Here is a 13,774-nt window from a genome sequence, read left to right as displayed (position 1 = left end):
ACACTGATAAAAAATCCAAGTCAATTCTACAGTAAGAAAGACAGAAGCATGGGGCAAGTCAATTAGTGACTATTTCAAATGCTGACCACAGCGGATTCACAATTTTAGCCACTTCATCCAAAAGGATATCCGTGGGGAAAAGTGTAGTTTCTGGTAGTGTGAAGAAATTACAATCCACTAATGGCGAGTGGCACCTGATACCATGGTTTGGGTTTGGGAGGGGTTTGATTATATATTTTCTATAGGAGTACTTTTTTTTTTTTTTGCTTGCAAAACGTACATGGGCTAAAGCCCAGAACAAATCCATTTAATGTTGTTTCCCGAAAGTGATCGCCCCTCTTCATCGTTGTAAAAGAAAACTCCTCTCTCGTTCCTGGGACGGAAGCCCTACTGGAGACCATGGCGACGGCCGCTAGGGCAGCAGCGCCGCCTCTCCACTGTGGCCTCCCAGATGAGATCCTCATCTGGGAGATCCTGGTCCGCCTGCCCCCAAAACCCCTCCTCCGCTGCCGCGCCGTCTGCCGCACCTGGCACCACGCCACCTCAGCCCGTGACTTCCTCCTCGCCCACCATGGCTACCAGCTCTCCCTCTCCATCGTCTCCAGCTTCGAACATGACGGCCCCCGCTACCATAGTAATAATATACTCACGTTCGATCACCAGGCCGCCGGCGCCCAACTCCAACCCGTCGTCCGGCTCCACCATTCAATCGGTGTCGAGGCCTCCTGCGACGGCCTCCTCATTCTCTCCCAGCACATGGCTGGCAGTGGCACCTACAGTTTCTCCGTGTGCAACCCGGTCACGCGCCAGCATGCCTCGCTCCAGGCACTATCGAACTTCAACATCTTGCGGATGTACCAACACCGACCTACGGGCAAGTACAGGCTGTTACTCCACGGTCCACTGGCTAAAGGTAAAATTGGCTGTTATGTCTGCGCATTGGGCTCCAATCAGCCGCCTAGGTTCATTGGGGGGCCGAAGATAGCGTCAGCGTTGCGCTTCAAGACAGCTGCCCGGGTCCGTGATAGCCTCCATTGGTATCCGGTACATCATCGAAGCGAAAGCAAACTGGTATTGGTATTCGACACCACCATCGAGATGTTCCGGCGGATGCATGCTCCGGCATGCTCCAGCTGTTCTCACCACCATCGAGATATCCTTGAGATGGATGACACGATAGGCATCTATAGCTATAATTTTGCCATGAAAACTGTTGACATATGGGTGTTGCAGAACTATGAAAGTGAGGTTTGGAACTACAAGTACCTGGTTGAATTGCCCGCCGCACAAATCGGGAAGCGGTTTGGAAGGTGGGAAGATTATTGGAATGTCAATGTTGTGTCGGTGGATGGTGACGTCTTCTTGCTGCTCAACTTTGGTGATTGGCTGTTGTATGTTGACACGGATGGCAAACTTGTTGACAGCTTCCATCGTGATGGCCAACACTTGTATGCTTGGAAACATAGGCTCAAACAAACTCTTGTTTCGCATACCTTCTTTGCGGCACTAGAAGGTCATGCCGTGAATGATCTTCCATTCACCTGATGGCTCTTGAGTGAGGTGGTGATTCCCGAAGGCCTAGTTGTCGTACATTTTGTATCTGCAATATCTATGTACAAGATCTAGTAGTTAACATAAATGTTGCACAATCTTGATTAGGGCAATGAAATGTTCTATTTTAGTTTCCTTTTTCTTCAAGAATATGTTGCGTCTGGTTAGATAATTTTTACGGAAACTAAATGCTCACCATTATAGAAATAACTGGATGTGGTTATATTTGTCTCGTTCCAAGGGATTGTTAGAAAAGATTACAAAAAATATATTACAAGTCATATATTACAAAAAATATACCAACATAAACTTTGAGGTTTCTACTTTCAAAAGGTATAATTTTGTGTTATATAGTTTATATTAGGTGATAAAATTGGCAACCTAGGTATACGCATAGGACTTGTAAACTGAAACGGAGGGAGTACTGGCACCATTTATTATGCTGCATTGTTTTGACTGATACATTTTTCCTGCTAAACATTTTAGGATTAGCTTCATCTGATTTTCAGTCTTAACATTAGCTGAAGAAACAAAACTTGTACTGATAGCATAAGAAAGTTTCTCCATACGGTCTTGCCGGCCCACGCTCCACATTGTGCTAATCTTCTATATCTAAATAGATAGCCCCCACTAACCTATTTCTCTCAACATACAAGCATGTCATCTCATCACACAACATGCATGGGAAAAGGCCGACCCCTACTAACCAATTTCTTTCAACATGCATGCATGCCACATCATTATGCAACGTGTATGGAAAAAGACTCACCTCACACAGTAGAAAATGGGACATTAGTCCGTTCCTAAGGGCCTTTAGTCCCGGTTGGGAAACTGGTACTAAGGAATCGGGACTAAAGGCCCCCCTTTTTAGTCCCAGTTGTGTTACGAACCGGGACTAAAGGGCTCCACGTGGCCGCCGTGGAGCGCTCAGGCAGGAGGACCTTTAGTCCCAGTTGGTAACACCAACCGGGACTAAAGGCCGCCACGCGTTAGGCGCTGCCAAGGGCTGGGGTTTAGGGTTTTGGAGGGTTTAGAGGTTTCATTTTGTGTTTCCCTTTTCTTTTTGTGTTTACCGTTTAATTCTTTTTCATTTAGGGTTTTCATTTCCATTTTATGTTTTCCATTTAACTCGAGACTACTACATACAGCAATGAAGGAACCATTACACAATATCGTCATGAATATAGAGAAGCGACCTCTTTCTCTGTGCTTGGTCGAACAACAAGTTTTTGTATATATATTCGACGCTACTACATATAGTACACGTTCATGCATATATACAATATAATATCTCTTACGATCCCTAATATCTAATTACCAAAATTCCCTACCAATTCCCGATGGTATTCTCCGGTTTTAGATATGATCTCTTCAAGTAAGAATCCCGCAAACATACATGATAATTCTTATTTGATTATGTGTATATTTAATAAAACTCAGCCTATGTTGTCTCAACATAGCCGGTCCCAAGCCCGGGTAAAGGAGAAGGGTTGTGATAGGCTTGGCGAGCCAACATAAAAACTCAGTCACTCTTATGGAGATGAAACCCAAAAGATTTTCGTTGGGGCGTAACGCTCTCAGTGACGCGCCACATCAGAACCCGTGTGTGGTGTCAAATGGGCAAGGGTCGGGCCGTCACCCCTCGTGGCGTGTTGTATCTTGATCTGGATATGGTGGCAAGTGAGCGAAGATTGGGTCGTGGCATCCTAAGTGGCGCGTTACATTGGCGCCCGGATTTAGTGGAAAATGAGCAAGGGTCTTTGCAATTGACTCGACGTGTGTGAAGGGTAAGAAAGCTAGCTGAGCCTAGTAGGATCCGCTTATAGGTAGCTGGAACGTAAGGAGCATCCTACGGACATCACCATGTCAGGAGTCCATTCGGCAAGTGACATGTGCAACATCTACTTCACATACATAAAGGTGAATCATCTCCTTTATCTCGTGCTCACTTGACCCCTTCGAGGATGGTATACTACTTGACACTACTCGTGTGTGCATGCATAGGTATTGCCAGAGCTTCATGGATGTCCAGGAGGAGTGAAAGCGCCAAGGAATAACTACACCATCTGCGAGACAAGCGTTGAAGCGGAGACAGAAGAAGACAGATCTCCAGAAGTTACAGCGGCCGGACATCCGGGCCAAGGCAGGACAACCGGCGCCTGTACAGTCGAAGGAGCCGCACCAACAAATGGCCACACTGCATCAGCGGCCGGACATCCGGCGACGCCCCAGACATCCGGCGCTACGCGGACCGGCCAGACATCCGGCCACCTGCCGGATATCCGGCAAAGGAGACCTGAGGCGACCAAAAGATTGGCCACAGTCGGGCCGGACATCCGGCGCCTCACGAGAGGCCAGATATCTGGCCCCTTCCGGACATCCGGCACCTGCCTGCACCCATGGACAGGGCCCAGGCCCATGTATCCCTCTCCCCTACCTCCCACTTCGTGGCTCATTCTAGTTGAGCTTTGCTCCTACCTCTACTCCTCTTGAGAGAGAGAGAGAGAGAGAGAGAAAGAGAGAGGGAGGGAGAGAGAGACTCCCTTGGAGTTCAAGGCCTCCATGTGAGAAGATCCCAAGGGATTCAAGGCCCCCATCGTGGGAAGGATCTATCTAGATCATCAAGACCTCATCTCCTCTTGGATTTGGAATGAACTCTTTCTTGTACCGATTTGTCTTTGTTGTTCATGTACCTTGTGATCTCCTGCGTTTGTTAGTCTAGTGGATGTGTGATTGGACTTGTTCTTAAGTGTTCCTCTTGTGATTTTCTCCCCATTGTTCCCCATCTTCTTCGTGTTCTTCGAGGAATCCCCTCCAATTCGTGAAAGATCGGCCATTAGGGTTCCACCCTACATCATCTTAGTATCATGAGCCATGTTGATCACGAATTTAGAGTCCTCCACACCACGAAATCCATCCCCAAATTTTCTTTTTCTCCATCAATTTTGACCCACAAATCATCTATTTCCTTCCCCAAATTGAGTTTCGAGGTCCAAGTCTCGATCTGGAATCGTTGGGCCGGACATCCGACACTTTCAGCGCAAAAACACGCAAGTTTCTGGGTAGGGGCCCCAGAAATCCGGCCTACCCCCAGGACATCCGACCTTGAGATTTCAGCCAACAGTGTTTCACCGTTTTGACCATAACTTTCACATCCAGAGTTCGATTTTCACATTCTCTAGCAGTGTTTCACCGTTTTGACCATAACTTTCACATCTGGAGTCTGATTTTCGCGTTCTTTAGCTCTTTAGATAGCTATTCAATCCCCCATCCATCCAAATAGGTTACATCCTCATTTGACTTTATCAAAATTTTGCCATTTTGGCATCTTTGCCTAGCCCCTCCACCATAGCATCCGCATTACCACCATCGACTTCCGCAACCTAACCCATTTTGCTCCCCATTGCATTCTGGAGGCTTCCCGCGATGGCCTCCTTATCCTTTCCAGGTCTGGAAGGGCTGGCTCTGGCTCTCATGTCCACTTACTCACCATCTGGAATCCAACCACGCCGGGACTTGCCTCCCTCGAGTACCATCTACTACTTCAACGGAGGCCCTAGCATTGTCAAGATCTCAATAGTACCGGCGAGCACCGAATTTCATATGGATGAGGACTATGCATTTTGGATGTTTGCTCTATTGCAAAATGAGGTACTATTTCTCAGCTTTTGTCAAACTATGGTTTTTTTAAAGGAGGATATACCCCCGGCCTCTGCATCTTGGTGATGCATGCAGACACTTTATTAATTATTCACAAAGACATTACAAAGTAATACATCTGTAAGCCTGAAGCCACCATCTTTGCAACACCTGTCGCTACTCCTATGCCCTTGATGAAGGGGAGCCGAATATCCGAGCCGAATACCAAAAAGACATCGCACTAAAGCCTAACATCTAAAGCCGGATGCCCCAGCCCTACCACATACTGGGACTGTGTCAGACGCCGGTCCGGCGCACTCTCAAAAGCCGCCGCCACCATCTTCCACTGGTTCATGTCCAGAGTAGGCACTGACGCATCAACCTTGTCAGGCCTGCCATCGACGCCACCATGGCGCCAGACAGTGCCACCATCCTGCCACTACAACAAATCTGTTAATACGTGACGGATTCAATCTGTCACAGATCAGCACAAAACTGTCGTGGAGATCCATGTGTGACGGATTTAAAATCCGTCATGTATATCGCGTCATAATTTGATCATCATCCACTCCATGACAGACTACGTAAACCGTCATGGATCTGTGACGGATATCAACCGTCATGGATCTGTGATGGATATCAACCGTCACAATCACCTAACTGATAACAACGTTAACACTCCAGCCACGTCACCTTCTGACATGGCCACCAACATGGATCAGACGTGGCAGCCCATATGATAATCAGCCCAGGTAGAATTTTGGCCCGTGGATTTTAATTCCAGCCCATATGATAATCAGCCCAATGATGTTGGCCCACTCGTTTTAGTTTTGTCCCAACTTCTCAACGGTCCCATTGGAGTTTTGTAGGTTCGTACGTGTCATTAGCCAGGTAATTGTAGTCAATAAATGTCCATTAATTTCGGTCTATTAGCAGCATTTTGAGCACCTAGAGTACGCACCTAAAAGTTTTTTAACTACAGAAACCACCCTACCTAAAAAGATTACAGAAAAAAATATTTACAACCAAAAACACAACAAAAAATAAATTACAAAGTTCCTAAATCCCCTCCGTACAGATTGACAGCGGCATCTTCCCGTGCCGATCAGTGCTCGCCAGAGGTCCTCCCCATCGCAGCAACCCTTGTGGTCGGCATGACTCCAGCGTTCTCGAGGACGGCGCTTCGCCCCATCTTAGCTCGCATGTGATGCCCCAGGACCATGGACGCCCGGCGGTGCAGACAGATCTTGTGCATGTCGGCGCCGTACGAATTGCCCTGACGACCTCAACCGCGCACGGGGGACAAATATGGCCGGCGACATAGGGCTCCGTCGTGGTTCAACGGGAAGCCATCCCACAGGTGACGCGGTCCCCGGTCAGGCCTCGATGGGAAGCCACCCCGCTGGCGATGTAGCCCCCGGTGTCGAGGCCATCCCGACGGGAGGCCATCCTGTTGGCGCGCCGGCCGCCGTCGCTCCGGAAGTGGAGGCCGTCGCACCTTTTGGCCTTTGGTGACAGCATCCGCCATGGCGCAGCTTCCAGGCCGATGGACGGAGATGACTAGGCGGCCCACCGCTGCACAAGCAAAGAATTCGACGGCATCTTGCGTGGTGGGGATCCGTTTTGGTCTAAGGATGGAGGATGGAAGGTGCTGGGAGAAGGAAGATGGGGCAGAGGAGTAGGCGATGGAGAAGTGTCTAGATGCTCGTGGAAATTCAACCGGCGGCTCCACTTGTGGTGGGCAAAAAAGAGTCAGGATAAGGAACCAGTGTACCACCGTTGGATTAGAGAAGATCCGACGGCTGTGAATGGCGATCCGCGTGAGGGTGGAGTTAGCCAATCAGAAGCCACGATTTTTCTCACATAGGAAACCTGTTAATTCATGATGGATTTCTGGTCACGTTCTCAAAAACTGTCATTATCGATGACGCTTTTCTTTGGTTCGTCATGAAAACCGTCATGGATTAGTAAGATGAGAATACACCTCGTACGGATGAAGCCGTTATGACGGACGTCGATAGACTGTCACGAATACCGTCACAAATCAACCAGCTGGGCCTAGCTAAATATATACATTATCCCGTCCGTCATGGATGGATCAAGCTGACATGTCAGGTCTGCTCCTCATTTTGCCCACATGTCAATCAGTGGAGTCATATTATATATATGAATAAAAAGGAAAATTTGCGGACCACAAACCTCACACTAGCTATTAGGATACAACACGTGATTATAGATGGGATTATAGCACATCCCAAACTAGTTGTGGAATTAATTCAAAATGAGAGAAAACTAGGATTCGATCCTAGGACCTCTTGCTTTAAGAGCTAGAAGCTTAGCACTGGGTTACAATACTTACTTTGAACATGAGCACGTCTTAACCCCACTAGTACATACAGTACAATATATAAGAAAAATATAGCGCGAAAAATGGGGCAGCAGTGGGGTAGCATCGCCTCTGGCGCTACTTAAATGGGCCAGCCACACACTACGCACGCCCGCTAGTTTCCGTTCATTTTTTATTTCTCCTATTCTATTTTTCTTTCTTATTTTTAAATATTAAAAATAAAAATAATTTAATTACGTTTATAAAAATGTTCAACGTGCATTCAAAACATGTTAACGCATTGTTAAAAAATGTTTGCACAACTTTTACAAAACCTTGATGGCATTCGAAAAAGTTCATGGCATTTTAAAAATATTCCACGTTTCAAACATAGTATTTGAAATTTCATACCATTCAAAAAATATTATGTACTATTCAAAAAGTATTTCATACCATTCAAAAAAATACAGTTGGTGTTTTTTGTAAGTTCATCTGTTTCAAAATTATGTTGCTAATGTGTGTGCCCCATAGCCGCACATCACTAATTATATTGCTAGGCAGCTAGTAAGTAACAGATATTTATTCATTTAACTTAAACCCGTAAAATAATTTTTAAAATACATTATACCAAAATAGATTAAAATTAGAAAAACCATAACTAAAGTATACTACAGTTACAATAAATGTTATATTTAGTGCTTTTCAAGTTCTATAAGAATGTTCTTCGTTTCTTATATATATATATATATATATATATATATATATATATATATATATATATATATATATATATATATATATATATAAAATACTGTAAATACATATACGTCAAAAATTAGTTTCTTCATTTTAGTACTTTTGTTCATTTCCTTTTAAACCAAACTCTCAACGTACATGGGCCTTTTCACTTTTAGTACTTTACCCACAGTATAAAATTTAATTATTAAAGCACAAAAGATGGGGACCTAGGTGTAGCGTTGCCTCTCTCGCTACTTGAATGGGACAGACACACACTGCGCAAGTAGGCATGCTAGTCTCTGCTCCTTTTTCTATTGCTCCTTTTTTGTGCATATTTTGAAATATTATTAACAACTTAAAGAACATTTATTTCATTTAGAAAAATGTTCACTGTGTGCTAATTTTTTTTGACGCGGTGTGAAAATAGTGTTCTTGCAACTTTGAAAAAATGTTGATAGCATTCAAAAACAATGTTCATGACATTTAAAAAATGTTTCTGCGTTTTAAACAAATGTATGTGACATTTTTTAAAATATTTATACAATGTACAAAATTATAAATTCAAAAACTATTTTGTACCATTCCAACATAGATAAAATGATTTGTGTACCATTAGTTCAAATTCCATGTGTAAAGTTCCCAATTTTCCCAATCACACTTAGTAGTGAGGACGACCGGTTAAAACTCTATACCACCCGACCACGCACACGTAAGGACGTACTTTTGTTCATTTTCTTTGTATTTTCCTATACTTCAAAATATTCTAAACACATATACTTCAAATATTCTAAACACATCTATTCAAGAATTAGGTTCTTCACATTTTTTGAAACCTTCACCGCACATTCAAAACTGTTAAGACGATTTAAGTAAATTTTCCACACAACTTTTAAAATAGTTTATAGCATTGAAAAAATGGTTGTGAAATTTGAAATATGTTCATGTGTTTCAACAATTAATCATGTCATTTTGAAAGGGTTTCTATAATGTAAAGAGTAATCGTGTAATTCAGAAAATGGTGTAACATTTTAAGAAGATGTTCAAGCATTCCAAAACAATGTGCATACCACTTTTAATGAATTTCTATAAAATGTAAGATTTTTTTATGAAATTCAAAACAATACGTCGCACCGTTTAAAAAATGTGCGTGAAATTTAAAGAATGTTCATATGTCCATAACATTTTAAAAATCTATTAATGTAATGTAGAAAAAATGTTCACGTGACAACAAAAAGTTAATATAATGCAGAGAAATTGTTCAACGTGAGCTTGGGTTAGGAACTTAAAGAATATAGCTAGAAATTCATTTAATACCACATCAAATTTATTTTAAAAAAACAAGAAAAACATTAAGATGATTGTAATTTTTTTATAACTTCAATGTTTGCCTCAAGTTATATGAAACATATTTAAGATAAAGAACTAAATAACACTTTCAAATATAATAGAGTTACAACAGATACTATATTTAGTGCTTTCCAACTTCAATAAAATGTTTTGTGGTTCATTATGTCAAGATTGAGTTGTCCCTAACTGTAGTGTGGATCAACATGGTTGACTTAATGCACAATATTGTTGTACACATGAACAATAAAGATTTGAGGGCAACTCCAAAGCAGCGACCATTTGGTCCACTTGTGTCTGTCTGTGTTCGCGCGGTGGCGGTGTTCCCTCCATGCTGGCGACACGATGACCATAGCAGCGGTGGCGCGCAGAGACCACGGCTGTCGCGAGCGCCTCAAGCGGCAAGGCCGGCAGCACCGACATCTGCAATTTGTTGCCCCTCCTGCATGGTTCATCCCCGCCGGCGCGCTTCGTCGCGGCGCGCAGGAGCTTGTCCCTGCCGCTCGTCCCTACCAATGCGGAGTCAGAAGACGCTCACCCATGCCGCTTGTCCCTGTTGGCGCCGGTTCCCGCCAGCACGCGTTGCGCACGGGCACTCATCCCTGCCGCCTCGGGGGCTGCAAGTGCTCGTCCCTGCTGGCGTCCATCCACGTAGGAGTTATTTCCACCCGACGCTCATCCCTCATAGGAGCTCCTCCCAGCCGGCGCTCGTCCCCGCAGGCGGAGGTCGGTGAGCGACGCTCCTCCCGACCGGTGACCGCAGAAGCCCCCTCCCGATAGCTCTTGTCGTTTAAAAAAAGAAATGTCCATGTCCGCTTGAAATGGGTTGCTTGCGTTGTGCGCACTGACCGACCCAAACCAAAAGGCGGACACGACTGTCCGCTCGGCCCACCCAAACGGACAAAACAAATGCAAAAGTGGCACTATTTAGGTCACCGCGTTGCTGTTGCCTTGATATATGTATGCGTGCTAATTTTTGTGTCTGTTAATGAATACATATCAAAATGGCTGCAAAACATGAAATTTGGAATTAGAATCCAGAATCAACCAAATGAAATCCTGATAGACATTTCATTCATTTCATTTCAACAAGTGAATTGAAATGAAGGGAGCCAAACAAGCTGTAAGGTAATCTATTTTCAAGATATAAGGTAATCTCATTAAATATTTTTTAAATAGATTTGATTTGATACATTTACTTAAAATTTAGAATTGCTCTCAGTACAAACCCACAATTCATTTACACTATAGAAAATATGAAATCACTTCCAAAATTGTGATAGGGTATATAAGATAGAAAGAAGAATACTTTAAAATCTGGGCTGTCTTGCTCGGTGCTGGCAAAGCCCACTAGGGTTTCCTATGTGAGAAAAAGCGTGGCTTCTGATTGGCTAACTCCACCCTCACGCGGATCGCTATTCACAGCCGTCGGATCTTCTCTAATCCAACGGTGGTACACTGGTTCCTTATCCTGACTCTTTCTTGCCCACCACAAGTGGAGCCGCCGGCTGAATTTCCACGAGCATTAGACACTTCTCCATCGCCTACTCCTCTGCCCCATCTTCCTTCTCCCAGCACCTTCCATCCTCCATCCCCAGACCAAAACGGATCCCCACCACGCAAGATGCCGTCGAATTCTTTGCTTGTTCAGCGGTGGGCCGCCTAGTCATCTCCGTCCACCAGCCTGGAAGCTGCGCCATGGCGCATGCTGTCACCAAAGGCCAAAAGGTGCGACGGCCTCCACTTCCGGAGCGACGGCGGCCGGCACGCCAGCAGGATGGCCTCCCGTTGAGTCCCGACCGGGGGCTACATCGCCAGCGGGGTGGCTTCCCATCGAGGCCTGACCGGGGACCGCGCCACCCATGGGATGGCTTCCCGTTGAACCACGACGGAGCCCTATGTCGCCGGCCATATTTGTCCCCCGTGCGCGGTTGAGGTCGCCAGGGCAATTCGTACGGCGCCGACATGCACAAGATCTGTCTGCACCGCCGGGCGTCCATGGTCCTGGGGCATCACACGCGAGCTAAGATGGGGCGAAGCGCCGTCCTCGAGAACGCTGGAGTCGTGCCGGCCACAAGGGTTGCTGCGATGGGGAGGACCTCTGGCGAGCACTGGTCGGCACGGGAAGATGCCGCTGTCAATCTGTACGGAGGGGATTTAGGAACTTTGTAATTTATTTTTTGTTGTGTTTTTTTGCTTTGTTTTTGGTTGTAAATATTTGTTTCTGTAATCTTTTTAGGTAGGGTGGTTTCTGTAGTTAAAAAACTTTTAGGAGCGTACTGTAGGTGCTCAAAATGCTGCTAATAGACCAAAATTAATGGACATTTATTGACTACAATTACCTGGCTAATGACATGTCCGAACCTACAAAACTCCAATTGGGCCGTTGAGAAGTTGGGCCAGAACTAAAACTAGTGGGCCAACATCATTGGGCTGATTATCATATGGGCTGGAATTAAAACCCATGGGCCAAAATTCTACCTGGGCTGATTATCACATGGGCTGCCACGTCTGATCCATGTTGGTGGCCATGTCAGATGATGACATGGCTGGAGTGTTAACGCTGTTATCAGTTAGGTGATTGTGACGGTCGATATCCGTCACAGATCCATGACGGTTTACGTAGTCTGCCATGGAGTGGATGATGATCAAATTATGACGCGATATACATGACGGATTTTAAATCCGTCACACATGGATCTCCACGACAGTTTTGTGCTTATCTGTGACAGATTGAATCCGTCATGTATTAACAGATTTCTTGTAGTGTGAGCAAACTCCAAAAACGATGCCCTCAAGACCTAGGATTTCCCCAGAATTGCCCGCGGTGTCAAGGTCCTAGACTAGGGTTGAATCCCGGCGTGATCAGAAGAACCCGTCGAGGTCCGCCCAGTTACCGGCGGACCGTACCCGCCACCGCGCCATCGCAACCCGGTGACCATGGGTCAGTCACCGGACATCACTAACGCGTCCAGCCACTAGCCACAGCCAGATCTAGTCGAAACCAGTGACCCCCAACCAGCGATCCTGCGCCGACGCAGCCCTCGTCGTCATATACTTGGATCTGATGGAGCCGCCTTCGCAGCTAGCCGCCCCGCCAGTCTAGCGCGCCAGCATGACCCACCAGAAATTCCGCGTAGCCGCCGCCGCACCGTCGGGCCCGCAGCGTGGCCGGCCGCATTGCCGCCGAGCCGCCCCGCGCGAGCGCCTCACTCCTCACCAGCACGCTGCGTCCCGCGCTGCAGATCACGAGGGGAGGAAGGGAAATGGCCCCGCCGCCACCGACGCCAGCCATATTGGGAAGGCCAAAGGATTATTGGCATGTCAATGTTGTGTCCATGGATGGTGACGTCTTCTTGCTCCTCAGTCTGGCGTCTGATGTACATTGACACTGATGGCAAATTCGCTGACAGCTTCCATCGTGATGGCCAATACTTATACGCCTGCAAAGGTCGGCTCAAACAAACTTTTGTTCCGCATACCTTCTTTGCGGCGTTAGAAGGTTATGCTGTGAATGATTTTCCTTTCACCTGATGGCTGTTGACTGAGGTATTGCTTCTTGAAGGCGTAGCCCTCATACCCATATGAGCCTGCAATATCTACGAATTTGATCAAGCATTAGCCTAATGGATCTTGCTTCTTCTTTTTGCATTGATGTATACCATTTGTGATCAGAAGCTTAATTTGACTATTATGTGGTTGCTTGTCTCTGTACTCTTTCAGGTTGAAGTGACTATTGTTGTGTTGATGGTAAAGTTGTATGTTGAGTCGTTTGGAGTGATATCTTATTATTTCACTTTTCCTGCTAAACATTGTAGGATTAGTGTTTCATCTCATGTTCGATCCTAACATAAGCGTAAGAAACAAAACTTGTACTAATAACCGCAAGACAGTTTCTCCATGGTCTGGCCCAGGTTGCACATTGTTTTCATGTCTCAAGCAGGACGTCACTAGGCTTGTTGTGTGATGGGCTGATGGTACAACTGTAGAAATAAGTTGAAATTCACTCTTGAAAGCTGAATAAAACTGTTGCTTATTGATGATTTGGTGCGGCATACAAGAGTATATAAGAGGGTACAAACCGACTTGGGGTAGGGGTACAAAACTGACTTGGACTAGAAGTCGTATACCATAATGACTACTCTAACATCCCCCCGCAGTATCAACGGCAGGCTC

At 45.6% G+C, this 13,774-nt stretch overlaps 1 protein-coding gene across 1 annotated transcript; it reads left to right on the top strand.

The window, feature by feature from the left end:
• The first annotated feature begins 399 nt into the window (after positions 1–399).
• Positions 400–1,545, top strand: LOC141020719 (F-box protein At5g49610-like). Its single transcript, XM_073495658.1, has one exon. It carries the CDS (start codon positions 400–402, stop codon positions 1,543–1,545), a length of 1,146 nt encoding a protein of 381 aa, XP_073351759.1.
• Positions 1,546–13,774: the final 12,229 nt, after the last annotated feature.

Source organism: Aegilops tauschii, chromosome 3, assembly GCF_002575655.3.
Source record: "Aegilops tauschii subsp. strangulata cultivar AL8/78 chromosome 3, Aet v6.0, whole genome shotgun sequence".
Lineage (NCBI taxonomy): Eukaryota > Viridiplantae > Streptophyta > Magnoliopsida > Poales > Poaceae > Aegilops > Aegilops tauschii.
This window is presented reverse-complemented; position numbering and strand designations above follow the sequence as displayed.

Coding starts and splice junctions, on each gene's coding strand:
- LOC141020719 (XM_073495658.1), top strand. CDS start 400: ATGGCGACGGCCGCTAGGGCAGCAGCGCCGCCTCTCCACTGTGGCCTC.